A 21,455-nucleotide genomic window follows, 5' to 3' on the forward strand; every position below is an offset into this window, starting at 1 on the left:
ACCTCTCAAGTTCTGGGATCATAGGCATGTTGCACCACACCAGGCCTTCCATTTTATTTCTAAAGGACACACGGTAATTATAGGTGCGTGTGGAGCAAAGTAACATTGCAGCACGTGGATAATGATCAGATCTGAATGGCCAGCTGGTCTGTCACCATGATCATACCATTTCTTAGTGTTGGGAACTTTCTGCCTGGCTGTTTTCAAATGTTAAGTTGATTGTTATCAACCTTGCTGTCACTGAACCCTCAAGTGGTGGTTCTGGGGTTCAGACCCAGGCTTCTGACCCCAGATGTGCCTACTATAGAAGCAGCCTCCTCCTCACCCCTCACTGTTTTTCTTTTTTTCACACAGTCTCCAGTCTCCTGTGTCTCCAAGGTCTGACCTGATAACTTGGCACATAGTAGGCACTGCTGAAAGATTACTCGAGGGTTTTCTAATATTGACAGCATTGTTATTGAACAGAATCGTACGCATCTGTGTCTTCATTTGACTCTTGCAGCTATGATAGAGTGTTTCCTCCCTTTCATGGATAAGATTAATGCTGAGAGTGGATCCATGGCTGGAACTCGGGGCTTCCATACTCCAGCTCCACGTACCTGAACTTTAAGGTCGTCTGAGATCCTGTTTTCTCGCGCAGGTTGTCAGAAGGAAGTGCAGGTAGAAAGGGCTGTGTTCCTAGACACAGTGCGGTTTGTAAGGAAGATGAATCCTCTGACGACTGAGGTCCCACCCGTGGAGGTCTGTGTGTCAGTGAAACCCCCACAGAGCCCTGGCGTTTCCCTTGGGTGGGTGGGAGCCTCAGGGACAGCTCACTGTTCACCTGTCTCCGCACCACTCCTGTGAGACCCTGATTTCTTCTCTGGCATTCTTGTTTTGCCTTCTTCCTTTCTGCCTTTCTCTGATGTCTTTTATTGTTTTCCAGTATCAGAATTTCAATAGTTTTCCTGTGCAAAAAGATCTGAGAATTGGCTCAGCGTTTAGAGAGGATCTCCTGCAGGAAGGCTGGAGCAGATAAAGTAAACAGATGAGAGTCCATAGGCACAAACTGACGCCAGTGCCAGGGTACTGAGTAGAGCCGTGGAGAGACCTCATGGCGGTGGACTCCCTTCCAGGAGAGGCCCGTGGGTGAGGGAGTCTGCTGACTGTGTCAGGGATGGTGCCTGATCTGACTGGAGGGAGGGGGTTCCCTGGGCCTCTGCTGGATGTGTAGATGATGTAGTTTTTGCCCATACTTGCTTTCTTTTTGGGAGACTGGAGTTTTGGTACATATTGTGTAGAGGGCACTGGTGTGAGCTGCCCCCAGTGATAACCCTGAACTCTGAGTCTCTGCTGGGTTCTGCAGAAATATCTTATGTGTGCTGTCACAGCTCATTGCTGCAGAGATGTAGGTGTGTCCTGTGTGATTCCCCAGTGAGGAGATTCTGGAAGTTTGCTCCTGGTTCCCAAACATACCCATACCTACCCTCTGCTGATTTTGTATTGAGTCTCCTTGTTGCAAAGAATCTTAGCCTGGGTGAGTGTCTATGCCCACCAGGGGTATCTGTGGATCACTACCCTTGGTAGTCTTAGGGACCTTAACAAAGGCACCTCCTCCCAGCACACCTGCTAACACATTGGCTGCTTGCTGGGATGTTATTCTCCTCTCTTCAGGATACCTGTGTGTGTATGTGTGTGTGTGTGTGTGTGTGTGTGTGTGTGTGTATGTGATGTATAAAGAGCTGTCTAATCTTGCATAATTACAATTATAGCTCAAGAAATGGTAGTAGGGAGACAAAGAGAAGAATGAAGGGTGTCAAGGACATTTCAAGGAGGAGAAAAGCTATCATAAGTGGAGTCTTTGGAGGCAGGTGATGATGGGAATCAATGCCAGGAAGTGAAGGCAGGAGGAAGCTGCTGGAGCAGAGATGTGGTCTGTGCCATGGGCCTGGCAAGCCTGAACCTGTAGCTATGTCTAGGACACTGTGTTCACCAGTGTATTGACCTATGGGCCAGCATGGCCCAGTCTTTACTCCTTCTTTACTGGTGGCTTTTCAAGAGTGTCACCCATGCAGTGCCCAACATGGCTCTTCAGGGCAGTGCACCCTTCCTTGTGGAAGAATCTGGATGGCACAGCCTTGCCAGTCACAGATAACAAGTGCTTCTGGATGCTGTAGGGAAATAGGGCTGACACTCTGCAGCCACATGCGTGATTGTAGGAAGGGGCCACTGGCAGGGAGCCTCATCTTTCTGCATTGTTCCAGGACTGTAGGAGTCAGAGGTCAGCAAACAGACACCAGGTCATGGACGGGTCTTCTTCACTTAGGTGTGTGTGGTTATTTCTAAATGCACAGAAAGGCTCCTGAGGAGCATTCAGCATGCTGTTTACCTTGGCTGCTGCTGAGAAGGTGGTGGGTAGAGATTATAGGGAAGGCACAGTTTCACTATCTGTGCCACTTGCATGCCTGATGCCCTCAAAGGCCAACAGATGTCAGATTCTGGGAACTGGAGTTACAGGCAGGGTGCTGGGAATTGATCCTTGAACAGCCAGTTCTCTTACTGCTGAACGATCCCTCCAGCCCCTGGTGTTCAGTACTTTTATGTTTGGTTAACATTTGTTTGTTTTTTCTTTTATTTTATTTTAAATAGCTTGTTTTATATGTCAATCCCAGTTCCCTCTCCCTCCCCTCCTCCCGCACCCCCCAACCCCCCCATCCTCCCACCCTATTGCCAATTCCTTCCGCATAGGGGATATCTAGAGTCTATCATTTCATTCAGGGTAGGGTCCAGGCACTTCCTTAAGAGTTCAGGCAGAGAGAGCAACCCTCTTTGTGTTATGGACACACGATGTCTGTTAGTATTCCAGGGATAAACACTGATCCACTGCTCAGGACCCCATAAGTAGCCCAGGCCTCCATATTGACTCTCACATTCAGAGGGTCTGGATCGGTCCCATGCTGGCCTCCCAGCTGTCAGTCTGGGGTCCAAGAGCTCTCCCCTGTTTGGATCAGCTGTTTGGCAAGCTAAGCAATAGTGTAGAGACCACCTCGAATGCCTATTCCTGATAGTGAACTTGATGTCTATAACCATCCTGGAGCCTTCATCCAGTGACTGATGGAAGCAGAGGCAAACACCCACAGTTAAATACTGAACAGAACCCAAGGAACCCAGCGACAGAGAGAGAGGAGTGAAGAGCAAATTGGAAAGAATGGGCTGGCAAAACATTTGTAATTAAAGGAATATTTGCTTTTGAGTATTTCCAAAAAGATCCTGACAGGTGTTCATAGATGACTTCCTTTCTGTATGGGCCTCGGTTTTCTCATCAGTAAAGCGGGTGGGGGTGAAAGGCAGCACGTTCATAGAATCATGGTGACAATGGAGGAGAATGCAGTGCATGGTGATTGCTAGCCAGAGTGATTGTTCCAGCATTGTCAGAGGAACAGAACACTGGCTGGTCTTTGTGACTTCACATAGTGTGTCTGCAATGGCTAATCTCAGTGGTTAACTTGACACATCTGGGAAGGGAGACCTTGTGGCTTGTCTATGAAGCATTTCCTGAATTGGCGATTGATGCGGGGGGGGGGGGGTCCAGTCTACTGTGAGTGGTGTTGAGCCAGATAGGCCTGAGATGTATAAGAGTACAGGCTGAGTGAGCTAGGGGAACAAACCATTGAGCGGTGTTCCTGCATGGCCTCTGCTTCTGTTCTGCTTTGAGCTCCTGCTCTGGCTCCCCTGATGAAGGATTGTGAACTGTGAGCTGAAGTAGAATCTTTCCCACCCAGGTTGCCTTTGGTTATGGCACTAATCACAGCAACTAAAAGCAAACTAGGACAATGTCTCTATATTTGCTCTTGGAAGGGACTTGAATCTCATCTTGACCGTGTGATGGGGAAGGTGTTTGGGGCTTTGCCTTTGTCCTAGATTAGAGCCTCCTTTTGGCCTGATATCTTGGACAGTGTATTCAGCTCTCCTTTCCTGTGTCTCTAAGATGCACTTGGTAGCACTTTTATGTTCCTGTGGGGGATTCCAGGATGCTCAACTACATGAAATCTCACTGGATATGACAGTGCAGACCAACACAGAGCCAGCAAGCATCTATCTGCTGAACAAAGGAATCAGCTGTCTTTGTGGCAGCAAGTTGCTTCTGTCGCCTTGGCTGTCAGAGGAATGCAAGGCAGCTTTGTGGCATCCACTGCAGGCCTTGGACCGCCCCTCCTGGATTTGGCCGTTGTCATGTACTGCCATCACAGCAGAGCCAAGTGGAGGCACAGCTTGCCTTGATTTACATTCTCGGGTGTTGGTGCTATTTATAAACAATTAAGAAAAGATGCAGAAGCCTGTTTATGACAAGCTGGCAAAGTCAGCCAAATACAGAGAAATCTGTTAGCGCAGTCTGCTCGTGTGCGAGCACAAAAGCACTTAAATAAATATGCACACTTGCCTGCATTTAAAGTTTCCTCTTAAAGAAAAATGACATCCTGTCATTGGCCAGATGGTTTACAGAGCCTCATCCTAAAAGGGCAGAAGTATGCCTATATGCCTATCAGACATCTGAAACCTGAACTGTCTTAAAACAGTAACTGTGGTGTCTCCCCATCTTTTTGGGCTGTTTATGGTGAGTACAAGATGTAGGGGACAAAGGTGTCTCCTTGCAAAGACTGAAGGAGTGAAGGAGTGATCTGTCCGTGACTTCCTTTTAGTTAATGTTTATTTTAAGTTGTGTGTGTGTGTACCTGCCTGTGTGTGTGGGGGGGAGGGAGAGAGGGAGAGAGACAAAGAGAGAGAGACAAAGAAAGAAAGAGAGACAGACAGAGAGGAGAGAGAGGGGAGAAGGTGCTTGTGAAGGTCAGAAACATCAGATCTCCTTTGGAGCTGGAGTTACAGGCAGTTAGGATGGACTGGATGTGGGTGCTAGGAACTGACTTCAGGTCTTCTGCAAAAGTAGTTCATGTAGTTAACTGCTGAGCTATCTCTTTGTAGCCTCTATTCTCATTCCATGTTTACATCTGTTGTGGCTACAGGGCAGGGACTTTTTTTCCTACTCTGTATTTCTCTGTAGCCTTGACCCCCTCCTGTGTTTTGGTTGATCTGTCTCCACTTGAAAAAAAGATCTTTTAGGCCGGGCAGTAGTGGCACACACTTTAATCCCAGCTCTCAGGAGGCAGAGGCAGAAGCAGGCTGATCTCTGAGTTTGAGACCAGCCTGGTCCATGGGATGTGTTCCAAGGCTACCCAGAGAAACCCTGTCTTGAAAAACAAACAAAACCATAACAAAACAAAAAGAAAAGAAAAAAAGAAAAAGATTTCTCATTATCTAGCCACTGCCTGGCACAGAGAATACTTAACCATTTGTTGAATGATTTTGTGAATGAACTGGTGCTGTCATGTGATCAGGGTCTTTAGCTAGTTGAGGGCCCTCAGCTTGCTTTGGGTGGCTGACTCTCCTCCATGCTTAGCTGCAAGGTGTGGCTCTAGAATAGAAATCTAGAGATAATACCCTCAGAGATGAATGTGGGGGGTCACACGAGACATGATATATCCCTGAAGTCATGGGTGGAGGTCTCTATTCTCATAGAGAAGTGACAGTCAGGCATAGCTTTGCTGCAGGTCACCTGGGTGCAGTTTTGTCCTGTTGTACTGGGATTAAACCCAAGGCTATGTGAAGCTAAGCAGAGGCACTGTATCATGAGTCATGCCCCTGGACTCTGAAGCTTCTCAGCTGCTTGGCTTTCCCCCATAATTCCCTGTGTTGTGAGCTCCTGTCCTTCTCCTGAATGTGTAGCAATGAGGGAGCACTGTGCTGTGCACCATAGATTTGGAAAGGAAACCCACCAGCTAGAAATGTCCACATCTTGGGTCTCAAAAAGGCAGTCATTTTCAAGGCCCTTCAACTCCACCTTTCTCATACATTTTATCAGCAGCTAAAACACAGAAGGAGTTTTGGAAATGGCAAATTTAGGCAAGGAGGGGAATCAATCCAGAATATTAGAGTTTCTATTTATTTTGGACTAGAATCGAGGTACAATAGGATCCTACTTAAGGTGCAACTTGAATCTCTTAGTCATCATTGTGTGGGTCTTAGAGAGACAGATGCAGTCCTAGCTCTGTCTCAAGGGGCAGGGTGCATTGATTTTACATTTGCACAAGGGAGAAGCAGATGGTGTGATGAGTAAGTGGTCAGATGCCTGGCCATTGATAGCCTTTTCCTTCCACACTTCGCCCTGGGAGTTGGGACCAAGAGCCTGCTGAGAACTGATTATCATCTACCAGCTGTGTCCTCTTTCATGCTTGGCTCAGAAAGATTGCTCTTTTTACAGCCAGTGAAGATGCATTGTTGATTTTCTGGGAATCATGAAAATTTTACTTATCCCACTCCAAATTCTACAAGTAGAACTTTCCAAAGATGAACCTTTGTTGAGCAGTGGAGCAGGGGTCAAGATTATAATGGGGAAAAATCACAGAGACAGCTGACCCGAGCTAGTGGGAGCTCACGAACTCTGGGCTGACTGTTGGGAAACCTGCATGGGACCGAACTAGACTCTCTGAATGTGGGTGACAATTATGTTGCTTGATCTGTTGGGGGGCAGGGAGGCTGGCAGTGGGACTAGGATTTATCCTGGGTGCATAAACTAACTCTTTGGAGTCTATTTCCTGTGGTAGGATAACTTGCTCAGCCTTGATACAGTGGGTAGGGGCTCTTGCTGCCTCAATTTGGAATGCCAGACTTTGTTGACTCTCCAAGGGAGAACTTACCCCCTCTGAGGAGTGGACAGGAGTGGGGGATGAGAGAAGAGGGTGGAGGGGGAACTAGGGTTGGTATATTAAATGAAAAAAAATTAAAATAGAAAAATAATAAAAATAAAAAACTTGGTTTTCTTTCTTTTTAAGTATATAAGCAAGTTGAGGTCTTTTTTATGATCAACTTAGTGCTTTGTAAGTTTAAAATTTGTGTGTGTGTGTGTGTGTGTGTGTGTGTGTGTGTGTGTGTGTCCATGAAGGTGCCTGGGGAAGCCAGAGGAGCATCTGATCCCCTGGAGCTGCAGTTACAGGCAGTTATGAGCCACTTGATATGGATGCTGGGAACCAAACTTGGGTCCTCTGCAAGAGCTGAAGGAGTCCTGTCTCCACTCCTAGCCAAGTGGATTTGACGGGAATGAGAGGGCGGTTTCCACTGTAGCATCTCCAGGATGTGGAGAATGACTGTGCCTGCAGGATTCTAAGCTTTCTGGCCCTTAGTGTCCCTTTTTATATTAACCAGAATTTGCAACTTTATTGATGGAGCCTCTCTTAGTTAAAGTGCTTGGGGCTAGAGTACCTTGGATTGTATAGATTTTGAAATACTTTCCTCGACTTCACTGGTCAAACATTCCTAATCCAGAACTCCACAGTGGAGCTGCATGAAGTTATGAAGTTTAGGATGTGGGAGCATTTTAGATTAAAGAGTTCCAGCCTTCATTGCTCCAGCTGTATCTAGGAACATGACAGAACTTGGAGGAGCATTCTTGCTCATCCAGTCTAGCTATCCAGGGGCTCCTTGAGAGGGCATGCTTGGCATGCTGCTTGCCTGGGTGAGGCAGCTCTCCCTGACCCCAGGGTCTGCCCTGGCTGACACTGTCTTCTCATCCCCTTCTTCCTCTTCCCTCACACCCAGGGCCACCATGGTGCATGGTTCGAGAAGGAGCTTTTCTGCAGCTCTGAGACTGAGGGATGACAGAGGGAGGCATTGCGTGTGGTTGTTGTACAAATGAGACCTGAAAAGAATGGTCCCAGTGATGGCCTAGTCAGAGTGTTCTTGTGCAAAGTACAGGCATGTGATACTCACAGTTTAATTTAGAGAAGTTGGGGTACAGCAGGCCATTTAGCTCTAGTAAGTTTTACTTGTTCATCTCCCTACTGGGCACACTCTGCTTGTTTCCCTGTTAGTCAGCACACCTTGTGAGCAGGCTTCCAGCAGTATTCCTCAGCAGTAGGCCTCCAACTGCATTCCTCTCAGAAACTATTCTGGGTATAAAGAGAATACTTTCACTATCAAGGGGGAGGGCATTGCTAAGGTCTGGGCTGGACTCCCAGCAAAGGAGTCTGATGGCAGCAAGGCTTAAGGCAGGCAACGCTGCTGACCGATAGATAGAAGCAGAGTTGGGATCAGAGACACGAATTCCCCGCAGTGGTGCTGGCGGTGTTCTTGTCCTTTGATCCAAGCTATAGCAGAGCCTTTTCTCTGCCTGTGACCCATGCTTCTCCTGGCTGCTCTACCCTGTGCTCCCGCCATCCGCTCCTTTGCTTCAGTGAATCCTAGCACAACTGCCAGATTATGGCAGCTGGAAACCACAGCTTCTGTCTTTCCAGGTTTTCAGTTGTTCTGAGGAGTTGGGCTCTGGTCATTGTTGGTTGCAGGTCTTGTTTCAGAAGCCATTTGTTTGAGGGTATGTACACTTAGTGCTTTTTAGGTTGGCATGGTTAGGGTCAAGTAATGGGGCCAGTGGCAGTCGGTGACAGCTGTCTTCTTCATGTGGAGATTGCCACCCCCCCCCTTTCCAGCCTGTTCATTTTCCTGGAATCTGCACATTCCATCTTTATTTGGTATCCTTGGCCATTTTAACATTCAGTTTCAGGCTCTGAAAAAGAATAGAGATTTTGGACAGGAAAAGACCATTTGCCAATAAACAATTGCCACGGGGAGCAGGATGGGTGCATTCTGGATTTATGACTGTTAACTCATGCTTCTCTCCAATTGCAGGTTTTCATGGCTCAGTGATAATTGGAGTCACTGAGAATGTTATTCTTGCAGGATTTATTCAGTGTTACTCTGTTAGAGATAGCTAAGTTTCCAGGCAAATAGATTTGTGGGGCCTATCACCATTGCCTGATCTGAAGGGAAGCAATGCAATTGTGAAGAGTGAAAGCACATCCATCCATCCATCCATCCATCCATCCATCCATCCATCTATCTATCCATCCATCTATCTATCTATCTATCTACCTACCTACCTATCATCTGTCTATCTACCTATCTATCTGTCTATCATCTATCTATCTGGTTTTTTTGAGATAGGGTTCCTCCATGTAGCCCTGGCTATCCAATAACTCGTTCTGAAGACCAGGGTGGCCTCAAACTCACAGAGATTCACCTGCCTCTGTCTTTCAAATGTTAAGATTAAAGATGTGCACCCCCCCCACAAAGTTTGCCATGTTGGTAATTAATCACAGAGGTGATGATGAATTCTTGAACTTTCCCCAGGCATACTCCCTTTGCTTTCCCTTAAGATCCCAGCGTCTCAGATAGCCACTACCAATCAGCTGGTGTTTTGGGTTGGCTGAAACCTGTTTGCCATCTTGCTTGAAGCCTGTCACCCACCCACCACCCGCTCCCAGTCCTCAGTTTGCTAGGCCCAGTCACCTGCTCCTCAGCCTACCTTCTGTTGTCTATCTCAGATCCTGTGGGGTTCCAGGTGGGTGAGAAATCACCACACACTTTTCTGGAGGTTCAGAAGAGGCAGAGGCTCATTAGTTTGAAGCCACTGGTAAAGATGAGGTCTTGTGCTGAAGAGAGAAGACCCTTTTGATATCCATCCTTCTTGGAAAAAGATAATTTTTGTTCCCATCCTTTTCCAATATGATAATTCCAGTTTGCTGTAGTGCATTTTCTGTGGTGGATAATTGACTGATGAAATGCCCCATCCCCCCCACACACTCAGACACTAGTTATCAGGTGGTACATATGAGCCTGTCGTAGTGTGACCTTGCTCAGGTCTGGAGTGACCCTCATGGGACTTGGGGTCCCAGAAAGGCACATATGGAGAAATTTCCCTTGAGTTCATTAGTAGGGAGCCTCCCAGGTGCAAAGCTTAATTCCTGCCTCACAGGCCAGAGAAGTTCACATCTCTGCATGCTCCACCCTCTTTCCCAGCATCAAAGTACTCTAAATGTTTCCTTGAAAATCTCCATTTACATGGATTTTATTGCTGTGAAATTGAGACTATTTGAGGGACAAACTGTAGGGTATATATCCTTAAGGTGTGTGTGTCTGTCTGTCTGTCTGTCTGTATGTATGTATGTCTGTCTGTATGTGTATGTGTGTATGTATGTATGTATGTATGCATGTATGTATGTATCCTCATATTGCTAACACTGACAAGCCTGGATCCTTTATGGAGTTTCCTCAGCTCACACAGTATTGTGGCTGAAAATTGGTGATCAGGTGGCCTTGAATTCCCAGCAAATGGCATCATGGAAGCATGAACTTGGATGAGACAGGAAGCCCAGGAAAGACCATGGAGCAGCCAGAAATGACCTTCCTCTGGGCTCCACTTCATAAAGGTCCCACTACCTATTTATTCAACCATGCAGAGGATATGAACCCCTGGGGCCACCCTTGAACCTTACCCAAACTATAGTAAGAGAGGGAGGGGGAGGGGAAGAGGGAAGAGGAGGGGGAGGGGGAGGGGGGAGAGGCGAGGCTAGCTTAGGGCCCTGGTTGGGAGCCAGGAGACTGACTGCATTTGGAAGGAGAGCCTAGGGAGACTTATTTCTGGGTTGGATGATGGGTGGATAATGGCCTGAGCTGGAGCTCTGCTCTGCCTCTATGAAGTTAAATGTCAGTCACTGACTTCCTGTTCTGAGTAACCAGGAGGTATCTTGCTTGAAAGCCCTGTTTTTCCTATAGTTCCTATTCCCTTGGAGGCCTGTTTTGTTGTTTTGTTGTTATTTTTTTTCTGTAAAGCTTTATCACTGCCTGAGGCTGGGTGTCTCACACCTGTGATTAGTCATTGTCACCGCATTCCAGAGTGGTTATGTCTGAGCTCTCCTCAGAAGGCCCCTTGGAAGTAGGAGTTGGAATCCAGGGCGTGTGTGTGTGTGTGTGTGTGTGTGTGTGTGTGTGTGTGTGTGTGTGTGTGTGTGTGTGTGTTGCATTTGTATTTGTATCACACACACACACACACACACACACACACACACACACACACACACTATTCCTGATGTTCCTAACACTGTTGAGTCTGGATACTTTATAAAGTTTCCTTACTGTCTTATGAAGCAGTGCTGTCTTCTCATCACAGTTCATTCCTTTTAAAAGGAGCCACATGTTTGGAGGAACAGCTCCCTTGTGCAGCACACAGGAGACTAATGTGGGTCCTGAGGGGCAGCAAGAGCAATGGTTTTCTGAGTGCTGACTGGCAGCCATAGAGGGGGCAGACTGCTTGTTGTCTGTCTTTAATCTTTCCACCTGCTCTTTGGGGTGGAGAGGAGTCCTTGATAAACTTATTTTGTGTAGAAGTTGATACCAGTAATGAAAAGTGGCAGTTGACAGGATTTGCTGAAAGTCTATTCTGTGTCAAAGACTATACCAAGCTCTATACACAGGCCATTTAACAAAATAACATCTCAGTCAAGCCTCTGACCACCACAGCTTTACAGAGAACACTCAAGGATGCATCCAAAGAGCTGGAAGAAGAACTTCCAGGGCCCAGAGTTTCACATCCCAGAGGAACCTGGCTCTCACCCATCCTGGGAGTGCTGCAGCTCCAGTCTCCAAAGCGCAGCCTGTGAGACAAGCTTTGCCTCTAATTTGCTTCTATTAACACCCTGGCATATGTTACCCAGAGTGAGTGCCCACCGCCCTGCCTCCTGTTCCCACATGCTCAGGGGGGAAAGCCATCTGCCTGGGGATCCAGGAGGAGAGACAGATGCTAGCTTTCAGCCTCCACTCCCTCGAGAGCCATGGCCCTTCCTCCTTGGAGCTTTAAGTAAGGCTGACTCACACCTGCTGTTGGGAGCCCCAGGCTTTTCCTTGTAGCTGTCACAAGAGACTGGATGACACACCATCCCAGCCTCAGCACCTTCTGATAACCGGATGAGAAGACAGAAGGACACAGAAGCTCAGCTGCAGGCTCTGTGGACAGCTGCACTGCAGGAGCCAGTGAGAAAGCTTCTGAGATCGTGAGGATGGACTTCCTGTAAAGGCCGGATGCAACTGTTTGAGAAGCCACCACGCACACTGACCATGCTTCCAGGTCCTCCCAGGACTATAGTTCTCTTGGCTTCTGTGCTACCTCCCCAGTGCTTCCACGGTGTTAGAATAGTGTGTTTTGCCTTGGATTATAGGCCTTCCTTATGGAGTTTATTTCCCTGAGCCCAGAGCAGATGCAGGGGAGCTTTGATGTGGTGTAGGTTCTTTTTCTGCTTTGCAAATAACCCAGCAGTTCTGAGGGAATATTCCACTGAGTGGGTGGGTGGGTGTGGAACAGAGAGGGAGGTGGCACTCTGAAGGTCCCGTATGTCCCACAGCAGGTCTGCCCTTAGGAGTCATGCTGCCCATACCTTTGCCTTGGCTTTCCTGCAGTGGAAGTGTGATTGAGTCTTCACGGAGCTCAGGAGGCAGCTGGTGTCTTCTCAGCATGATTCAGTGTCATGTTCTTGATAGAAAGGGGATGCCAGGGCCATTGTGCTCATCTGCCCTGTCCCTGCAGGGATGTAGAGTGTGAGTAGTCCTTTGTCCATTGCTGACCCTTGCACCCTTAAATATGCCCCAGACCCTTGTGGAACAGCGCAAAGAGATGCAAAGAGGTGTGAACTCATCAGACGTGCTGGAGAAAACCCGGTGTCCTGTCAACTCCTGTGGTATGACTAGCAGACCTTGTGACCCCTTGATGCATTTTTTTCCCTGTGTCTGTGACACAATGTGGAGGCCTTCCTGGGTCATGGTTGTGCCTTCTCTCCTTCTGCCAACAAGAGAGTACTGTGTGACCCTCCCCCACCTTCTCCTTGACTAGAAGGCTGGCTGGGGTGGGTTCAGGAAATGTGGCAGGAAGTAGTCTAAGGAGTTTCAGGCTACAGAAGCTTGCTTAGCAGGAAGCCTGCTGTCTCAGGATTCTGGAAGATTCTGATTCCACTATATTCCTCATGTCCTATGTTGTAGTTCTTGTAAATTTTATTTTTATTAATTTTGTGTGCATGTGAGCGGGAGGGCTGTGTGTGCTACAGAGTATGTGGAGGACAGGGCAACTTGTCGGAGTTAGTTTTCTTCCTCCACATTTGGGTCCTGGGGATGGAACTTAGGTCATTAAGCTTGGTGACAGATGCCTATACTCACTGAGCCATCTCGCCAGTCCCTGAAATTGTAGTTTTAAGAACTTAATTAGGGTAGGCTTTTTATTTAATAAAGCAGTGGGGAGTCACATGACCAGGTTGGACCTGACTAGCTGTCTGGAGGTCCTTATGGCATTGGATGTCTCCCTTGGAGATGGCAGAAGGTCTGTGGCAGCTGCCTGCCAATGTCCCTCCTGCATAGAGCCTGCTGTCCCCATCGTCAGGCCGTGCCGGCTGTGTAGTACAGGGGCTGTGGCACAGGCTTGCAGGGTGCAGGATTGTTCATTTCTTTCTCTTGAGTAGCTTTCACTGTGGTTGTTCCTGTTTAGAGGTGGGGCCAGGGCCATTGCACGCATGAGCCTTGTCCCTGCAGGAAGCATGCCATTGTTGATCCTTGAGCCCTTGAACATGCCTTTTATCCCTATGCTGCAGTGTCTGCTTAGTTACAACCACAGCATGATGCATAGGACACACCTCCTGGTTGTCCCTGTGACTTAGAAGCCTTGTAACTGTGAAGGAAGCTAGTCGATGGGATTCGAGAGGACCATAGAGATGTAATACCCTAGCACCTGACCTCTCTAATACACACCATGCTCAGGCCTAGGCAGCTGTGCCCCTCTCCATGTGTTCTACCCCTTGGGCCGACGCTTTGCACATTCCTGACCTCTTCTGAGACTTGGCCAGCTGTATTTTGTCAGGTTCTTGGAATCTTTGGATGAAGACTGAACCGGTTTGACCTAATGCCTCCTGTTCTTTCTATCTGTGCGAGCTGTTCGCCTCTCTAAACTTCATTTTCCTCACCAACAAGATGAGAAAGTCCACTTACTCTTGTTTTATTTGGCTCCATGCTTTCCCTTGTGTTTGAGTGGGTGTTTTCTCACTCCCTCCGCTTGGAAGAACCCCAGAGGGGCGGTGATTAGAGGCCCTTGCTTCCCTGATGCCCCTGGCAGAGCCTGCCTACCTCCTGTGGGAAACTGACCAGAGTCCCCATCCCTGATCCTAATCCATTTATTGCTGCCAGCCAGTAGTCTTTTCTTAAAATTATATTTATGCAGACCTCATATTACCAGATAAAATACTATTTCCTGTTTAACCTGGTCATCTTGACCTGTTGGTTTTCTCCAGATCTCTCCTACTGTGACTCACAGAGTCTCAGTCTGTGAGTTCAGAACTCATTGCCAACCCTGGAGTTATCTTGCCAACCTCCCTGCAACTCAATCTGGGGCAGCCCTGATCGGTTCTGTGGCCAGGTACAATGGCTGGCTCTGGGATTTTGTTTGCTGGGTTCATTTTATGGATAGGTGTTCATGTAGCTCTTTTGAGAGATCTACCTGGGATCTCTCTCTCTCTCTCTCTCTCTCTCTCTCTCTCTCTCTCTCTCTCTCTCTCTCTCTCTCTCTCTCTCTCTGTGTGTGTGTGTGTCTCCATCCATCTTATCCATCCTGTGTTTTTTTTTTGAGATAGGGTTTCTCTGTGTAGCTTTGACTGTCCTAGAACTCACTTTGTAGATCAGGCTGGCTTTGAACTGACAGAAATCTGCCTGCCTCTGCCTCTGCCTCCTGAATGCTAGGATTAAAGAAGTGTACCACCACCACCCAGCTTATTTACCTGTTTTTTTTAAATGTGTGTTCTTTATTTCTTTTTACTGCTGAGGGTAATTCTGGGCTGAACACAGTGTAACATACTTAGGCCCAGCCTTGGGTCTTGTTAGTGTTCCTTTAGGTTGGGCTTGGTTTGGTGTTGTTTTGAATAAAGTTGCCAACATTCTTGTGTGGATGTGTGCAGTAATGTGTCTTGGGTAAATCCCTGGGCACAGGTTCCTGGCCACATGGATGCTGTCACACTGCTCTCTGAGGGTTAGGATTGAAATAAGGTTCCCTGTTCCCACTCACTGGGGAAATGTGTTTCTGTCATTTAAACTTTAGTCAGCTGGTGAATGTAGGAATGCCATGGTGGTTTGGTTTGTGTATCTGTGATGAGCGATTGCAGTGCCTTCCTACACATTCAGTGGCCATTTGCAACTTTCATGGAAAAATGTCCTAACTCCTTGGCTTGCTCATTACTGAGCTGTTTGCCTTTGTATGTTCTCGGTGTTCAGTATAGTGGCAGAAATGCGTTGTCAGACACGTCTCTCCTATGCAGCCTCTTATAATGGTAATTTTGGGGTTCTTGGAAATATGAGGATACCCTAGAATTCTAAATATTTTTCCTACACACACACACAGGAACCATCCTTAGGTTACTATCAGTAGTCATCTCTTCCCCTCATCTGGCTGTGCCTTTTCGAATTCCAACCTTTCACCAATTCTGCTCAGCCTATCCTCATTCTGGAATTATCTTTTCAAAAACCTTTGTCACTCTTGTTCCCTGTGTTGTGTGTGGCTCTGGATTGTGGGAGCATGGATGCCCAGGACTGGATCATGTTGGCATTTAGATTTTGAATACAACCTTGTGAGCATAGTGTTTGCCAGCTAGTTAATTAAACTGGGGTGGAGTACAGATATAAGTGGGGTGGGGATACCATGTTTCTCGTATCATGTCTGTAGTGGACCAAGTGACCCACGACTTTCATATGTCTCTTCATATGAATCAGAAAGTCCTGCCTTGTGGTGCTGTGATAACGTACACATTGATGAGCAGAAATTGCATCCAGATCCTGGCTGTCTTAGCTTTCTCCAAACCAATGCAAGGGTATTTCTCTTAGGGTTTCCTTGAATTCATCCAATTTTAAGAATCATAATACTTCCTGGAAACTCACAGAGATCCGCCTGCCTCTGCCTCCTTAGTGCTGGGATTAAAGGAGTACACCATCACGGCCTGGCTGGGATGAGGATCTTATTCACAGCCTCTGGGATCTTCCCAGCATTGTGGCTAGGCAGCTGACCATTCAGATTCTGACATCATGGATTAGAGAATTGAAAGAAGGTTAGTGATTCATGTCCACAGTCACCCAGACACTCAGATGATGCTGTCTGGCTGAGGGAAACTTAAAGCTTGGCTACTGCTTTGGGGAGCTCGAGGCCAACCTGTAAGCAGCCTCCTTAGATTATCTGCTGAGGCCTGGGGAAATGTTTGGAAGAAGCTGCTGGAGGAGTCTGAGCTGTAACCCTATAAGGGAAAATATGCATGGCTACACTTGGGTGGTGGCTGCTTCCCTTCCTTGCCACTGGAGTACTTCAGCCCACGCCTGAGAATGTGCTTTAGCAGAGGAGGCCCTGCCAGGTGTGCTAACTGCCCAAGAAAAGGGCCATGTCCCAGTTGGCCTCCCGCCACACTTCTCTTCAGTTCTAAATATGTCATAGAAGACACAGTTACTATTCAGGGACAGATTTTTTTTCCTCTGCAATTTTCTCTTTAAGGCACATCTCAGGGATCCTGCCTCTGAAGGAGACTAGAAATTCACTTAGTGAACTTGCTTACCACACAGAGCAGGTACTGGTCAGGAATCATGCTAGACATTCCTGCAGAGAGATGCACACTGTGGTTCCCGGCTGCAAGTTGCCTCCTGCCTGGGGGACGAGACAGACTATGAGCTCCTTTGTACAGCATCAAGCAGAATGGAATGAGGGTATTTGGGGGTGTGTGGGGGGAGGTCAGCAATTCTTATGCTCTTGACCCAGTTGTGTTCAGTGACTGCCATTCTATCCAGCATAGGGTGCTGGGTTTCAGGGCTGGGCTCCTTGTGCAGAGACTCCTTCTCAGTCTGTGTCGCCGGCCAGTCACCTGCTGTTTTTAACTCATTTCTGCTGCTACCTGTTTTGGAGATGATAAGATCATGAGGGTCCCATGAGGAAAGAGCTTGAAAAATGCTCAGGTGTTAGGAGGCTACTGGTTAGTGTGTGTGCAGTCCTTGGACCAGGGTTCAGCAGAAAGAGTGGACTGCAGCCTTGAGCAAGACTTTCAGTCCTCTAAGGGAAACACTTGCAACTGAAGAATTAATTTCTCAGATCAATTTGGCACCTGACTGTGTCTATGAGGCATTTCCTTAATTGCTTATTGAGTTGGGAGTGCCCAGCACACCATGGAAGTGCCATCCCTAGGTAGGGCTCTGTAAGCAGTGGGGGTGGCCATTCATAGGTAGGTGAGCCTGGGCTATATAAGAATGGTAGCTGAGTAAGCCAGTAGGTCAGTAAGTCAGTAAGCAGCCATCCTCTATGGTCTCTTCTTCAGTTCTAGCCTTGGCTTCCTTTGGTAATGGACTGGAAGGCATAAGTGAAATAAACCCTTTCCTCCGCAAGATGCTTTTGGTCATGGTGTTTATCACTGCAGCAGAAAGCAAGCCGGGACTGGCGAGTTGGCCATCTTTCCAATACTCTGTCTTGAGGAGCAATTTGCAAAGTTCTGAGCAAAGCACAGCTGGAGTGACTGGAACTAAACCCTCTGTGTTGTAGCATAGATAGGGTTCTTTGAATGTTACCTCGGAAGAGTTAATGTCTCTCACAAAGACAGTAGAACTCAGTGTTGTGGTCTGAAAGGAGGCTTGAAAGGGCTCCTCCCTGGTCCACCTGTTGCAACTCCTGGTTGGGCTCCTGTTTCTACCTGAGTGACTTTGGCCAAGACTCTCCTCCCACCTCTAGATGATGAGGCAGTGCCTGCCTCAGGGCTGAAGCAGGTGCCCCAGCAAGTATGGGCACTGCCATTCCCCTGGCCCCCCAGAACCATTGCCTTTCCTAGTGACGCAGGCAGGCCTTGTGGCCAGGCTGTCAGATGTGCAGGTGTTCAGCATCTGTGTTCTGAGAGAGGCCTTTTCGGTGTTTGCCCAGGAGTTACCGCAATCACTTACCCTTCTCACTGCCATGCACAGGGGACTTCTCCAGGTCAAAGTGGGACTCTTACTTCAGCTGTGCCCCACAGATGTTCCAGCCCGGTCTCCCTCCACCATGAGACCTGACTGTTGTCCCTGTAAAGTACTGTTCCCCCTACGCCCCAGAACAAGATGCCAAGTGCCCTCACAGTGACTTGGGCAGGCATAGTTTGCTTCTCCTATAAGAGCTGTCAGTGAATGTCCTGTGTCATTCCTCCAGTGACATTCCAGTGCTTTATGTGTGACTTGCTTTAGGTTTCTAGAGGTAAGGGAAGAATAAGTCAGCTCTCACCAGTCAATGAGCTTTGCCCACTGTACTGTGTTCCATAGCTAGCAGTTTAAAGACATTTGTTAATTTATCAAACACTGGTCAACATCACACATTAACACATATTAGATAGGTTTAGGAAAAATATCTTCATTTACCAGAACAAGAAAAAGACATTGCTCACTCAATTTGCTGGTGTGTTTGACATCAGGCTCAGTGGAAGACAGCTGGGTTCTCTATATTCAGACTGAGGGAAGACATCTTAATGGTAGAAGCACCCTTGATCGGTCAGATAGCTGGGAAGGAGGGTTTTCAGTTAACAGAAAATGGTGACTGCTCTCTTTGTGCCATAAGCCTGGTGACTGGCATTTCTGATGCTATCTGGCTCTGGACCACAGGGGACAACGTCAGGTCATTTTGCATTTCAGGTTGTCTGTTGCCCACACTTGCTGTACAATACCGGAACTGTGCAGATAGCTTTCACCGTGGACGGGTGACTCTGTGCAGCACCCAAATGCATCGTTTCTCAGAATTACTCCTGACCTTGTTAGAAACGCAGTCTTGGGGGCTGTTGCATTCACAGTGGCTGACACAGACTCCAAAATTCTTACTGAACCCTCAAAAAGATCATTTGAAAACACCTATCAGCTGCCGCGTACAGTCAGCTTGTTTCTGAGAGGTGACTGTGAAGTGCTGAAGAGGTAGGCCTGGGGTGTGGCTCAGTGCATGCCTAGCACACAGGAGGCTCTGGCCAGTAGCAGAGAAGACAAGAAAGGGTGAATGAAGAGTTGTAGCTGGCTCATTATTCATTCAAGTCAGGTGACACAGATAGCTGCAGGCTCTGTAGCTTGTTCTCTGGACCAACATGCTGCTGTCTGCTACAGCAGGGGAGAGGGCCAGTCTCAAGGGTTGAGACTTGATGCAAGCAATGGCTTTTGCTACCTGAGTAGTATCAAGGATGTCTCAAGGGCACTCTTCAGGAAGAGTGGTTCTCAGCTACAAGGAACAAACACCATGTCACTGATGAGGCTAAGTGCTAGGCACCAGTGCTTGAGGCTAGGTGCCAGTTCTTGAAGTTTTGTGCCAGTGCTCCAGGCTAGGTACCAGAGCTTGACATGTGTATGCGCGTAGTCTCACCCTTGTATTTATTTGCTCCTCGTTGCAGCAGCAGGAAGACAGGGTCTCAGTGTTGTGAAACTATTGTGGACCTGCCAACCCTGCAAAGGGTTTTGAACTGCCCTGGAGCTCACATAATCATTTAGAAATTGCTGATACAACCCAGCATTCCAGTCTTGTGCAAAATGTCAATGTCTGCCATCATTTTATGGGAAAGGACACCGGGGGGGGGGGTGATCACCACCTGAACTTGAACTTTTGCTGCCCTGGCACCCAGTGTCCTTGCTGCAGTGTGTGTAGCATCCCTGTCGTCCTGGCAATGGAGGCAGCTCAGGGAGCAAGTTTGGGCAGGGTTTTGTAACCTGTGTGCTGATGGCTATTTGAAAACTGATGTTTGAACTCTGATCTCTTTCTGGACACTAACACTCAGCACCATGCACTGACATGGAAAAATGTCTACTCCGGGGCTGCTCCGTCCATCAGTTTTGACTCTGGCTCTTCTCTAGTGAGTTTTGCTGCCTCGAAGTGTGGGTGAAGGAGCCGTGAGCGTGTGGGGAGGATAGTGACTTTGCGGTGGGCCTGGCTTAGCAAGCTCACTTACTGTGTTAGAATGTAGAATGCTTCATTCGGTGATCAGATTGAACATAAGGCAATGGAGTGGAGCTCATACTCCATTTGGCCCCTGCAAACCCTCAGCCTAACGAGCCCCTTCCTCCTCTCTCCTTTCTTTCCAGCAATGGAAGAGTTAATAGTTGAACTTCGCCTTTTTCTGGAGCTCCTGGACCACGAGTACCTCACATCAACTGTCAGAGAGAAAAAGGCTGTGCTTACCAACATCCTGCTGCGAATACAGTCATCATCCAAGGGTGAGTCTCGAAGGCCACTGGGTGTCCTTGGGCTAGATTCCTAGGCTTCCAAACCCTCTTTAATTCCACTGTATTTCTAAACTGTATTCAAGTGTTCTCTTCCAGTATATTCTCTGACACTATCCACTTCATGAATCCTTGCAGCCCTTCTCCCTCCCCTCCCTGGGTGTCTGTTCTGGTCTCAGGTAGACCAGACAGTTAAGTGGAGAACATGATGCCCCCATGCAGCATTGCTGGGAAGGATCAGAGAGAATAAATATTTGCACCATTCTCTTCCTCCTCACCCACATCTGTGGTTTTGGTTAATCTCTACAGGCTTTGAAGTGAAGGACCATGCTCAGAAGGCAGAGGCCAACAGCCTGCCAGCACCTCCCCAGATGCCTCTGCCTGAGATCCCTCAGCCATGGCTGGTGAGTTAACATCTGCCCACCATCCACACTGCCCTGGACGCCTGAGCCACTCAGCCTGATATGGAAGCCAGAAGGTGAAAAACTTCTCTGTGCCTGAGGCGATTGTTGCACTGTGTGTCTCAAGGGTCCTGAAGCCGCCTCTAACAGAAGGAGCTCAAGTTTCTTTGTAGAATCCTGGAAACCCAGGTTCTTAGAAGTCTGTTAAGCCATGCAGGGGAATCAGAAAACACAGCAGGCAGAATCCTGTTTGCGAAGCCCGAAGACTCTACCATCTTTCTGTGTGACCTGACATTCATTGCTGTGTTTTTGCTTTTTCCCCCTGAGAAAGAAAAATGGGCACATTCCAGAAATGTACTCTTCAGTTGAGTTCATGTATTTCAGATGGGTTCAGGACTCTCTTTTTTGCTATATATATATTTTTCAAACTGGAGATGTCCTCGTATACCATTGCCATCTCCCTTCAGCCCTTTCTGTATCTTTATATTCTGCAGCTTGCTTAATCAGGGAATTTGACTTTCATGAAAATGATAGCAAAGCTATCTACATTTGCTGTGTCAGGTGTGGATGTTGAGGCAGGGTTTCTTTGTGTTTCTTTGGCTGTCCTGGAACCCTGTAAACCAGGCTGGCCTCAAACTCACAGAGATCTGCCTGCCTCTGCCATCTGCTTGCTGGGATTAAAGCCATGTGCCATCACGGCCCAGCTAGGTCATGTATTCTTTCTGCCAGGGTCTGAACCGGAAGAGGCAGGATCATGTCTTGTCTGTCTCCACAGCTGTGTTCGTTCCTCATGCTGTGGCTCCTTGCCCATGGTATGGTGTCCCTGCACAGTGCTGCACCTGTCTCTGGCTTTACTTAATTTATGATTGGGCAGGGTGAGATGTAAATGACAATAATGAGTACTAACAATAAACAGCAATTATAACAATG

The 21,455-nt window shown here is 47.8% G+C and overlaps 1 protein-coding gene across 4 annotated transcripts in view; it reads left to right on the forward strand.

Moving 5' to 3' along the window:
* The window catches only part of Afap1 (actin filament associated protein 1), a 115,000-nt gene that overhangs the window by 22,391 nt on the left and 71,154 nt on the right, over positions 1-21,455 (forward strand). For all 4 annotated transcript variants that reach the window (XM_021226454.2, XM_005068850.4, XM_040746981.1 and 1 more), the window contains 2 exons: positions 19,987-20,118; positions 20,434-20,528. In XM_021226454.2, the coding sequence (XP_021082113.1) occupies positions 19,989-20,118; positions 20,434-20,528 (225 nt within the window). In that variant the 5' untranslated portion in view covers positions 19,987-19,988. The remainder of the gene's footprint in view (positions 1-19,986; positions 20,119-20,433; positions 20,529-21,455) is intronic.

Source organism: Mesocricetus auratus, unplaced genomic scaffold (assembly GCF_017639785.1).
Source record: "Mesocricetus auratus isolate SY011 unplaced genomic scaffold, BCM_Maur_2.0 Super-Scaffold_100006, whole genome shotgun sequence".
NCBI lineage: Eukaryota > Metazoa > Chordata > Mammalia > Rodentia > Cricetidae > Mesocricetus > Mesocricetus auratus.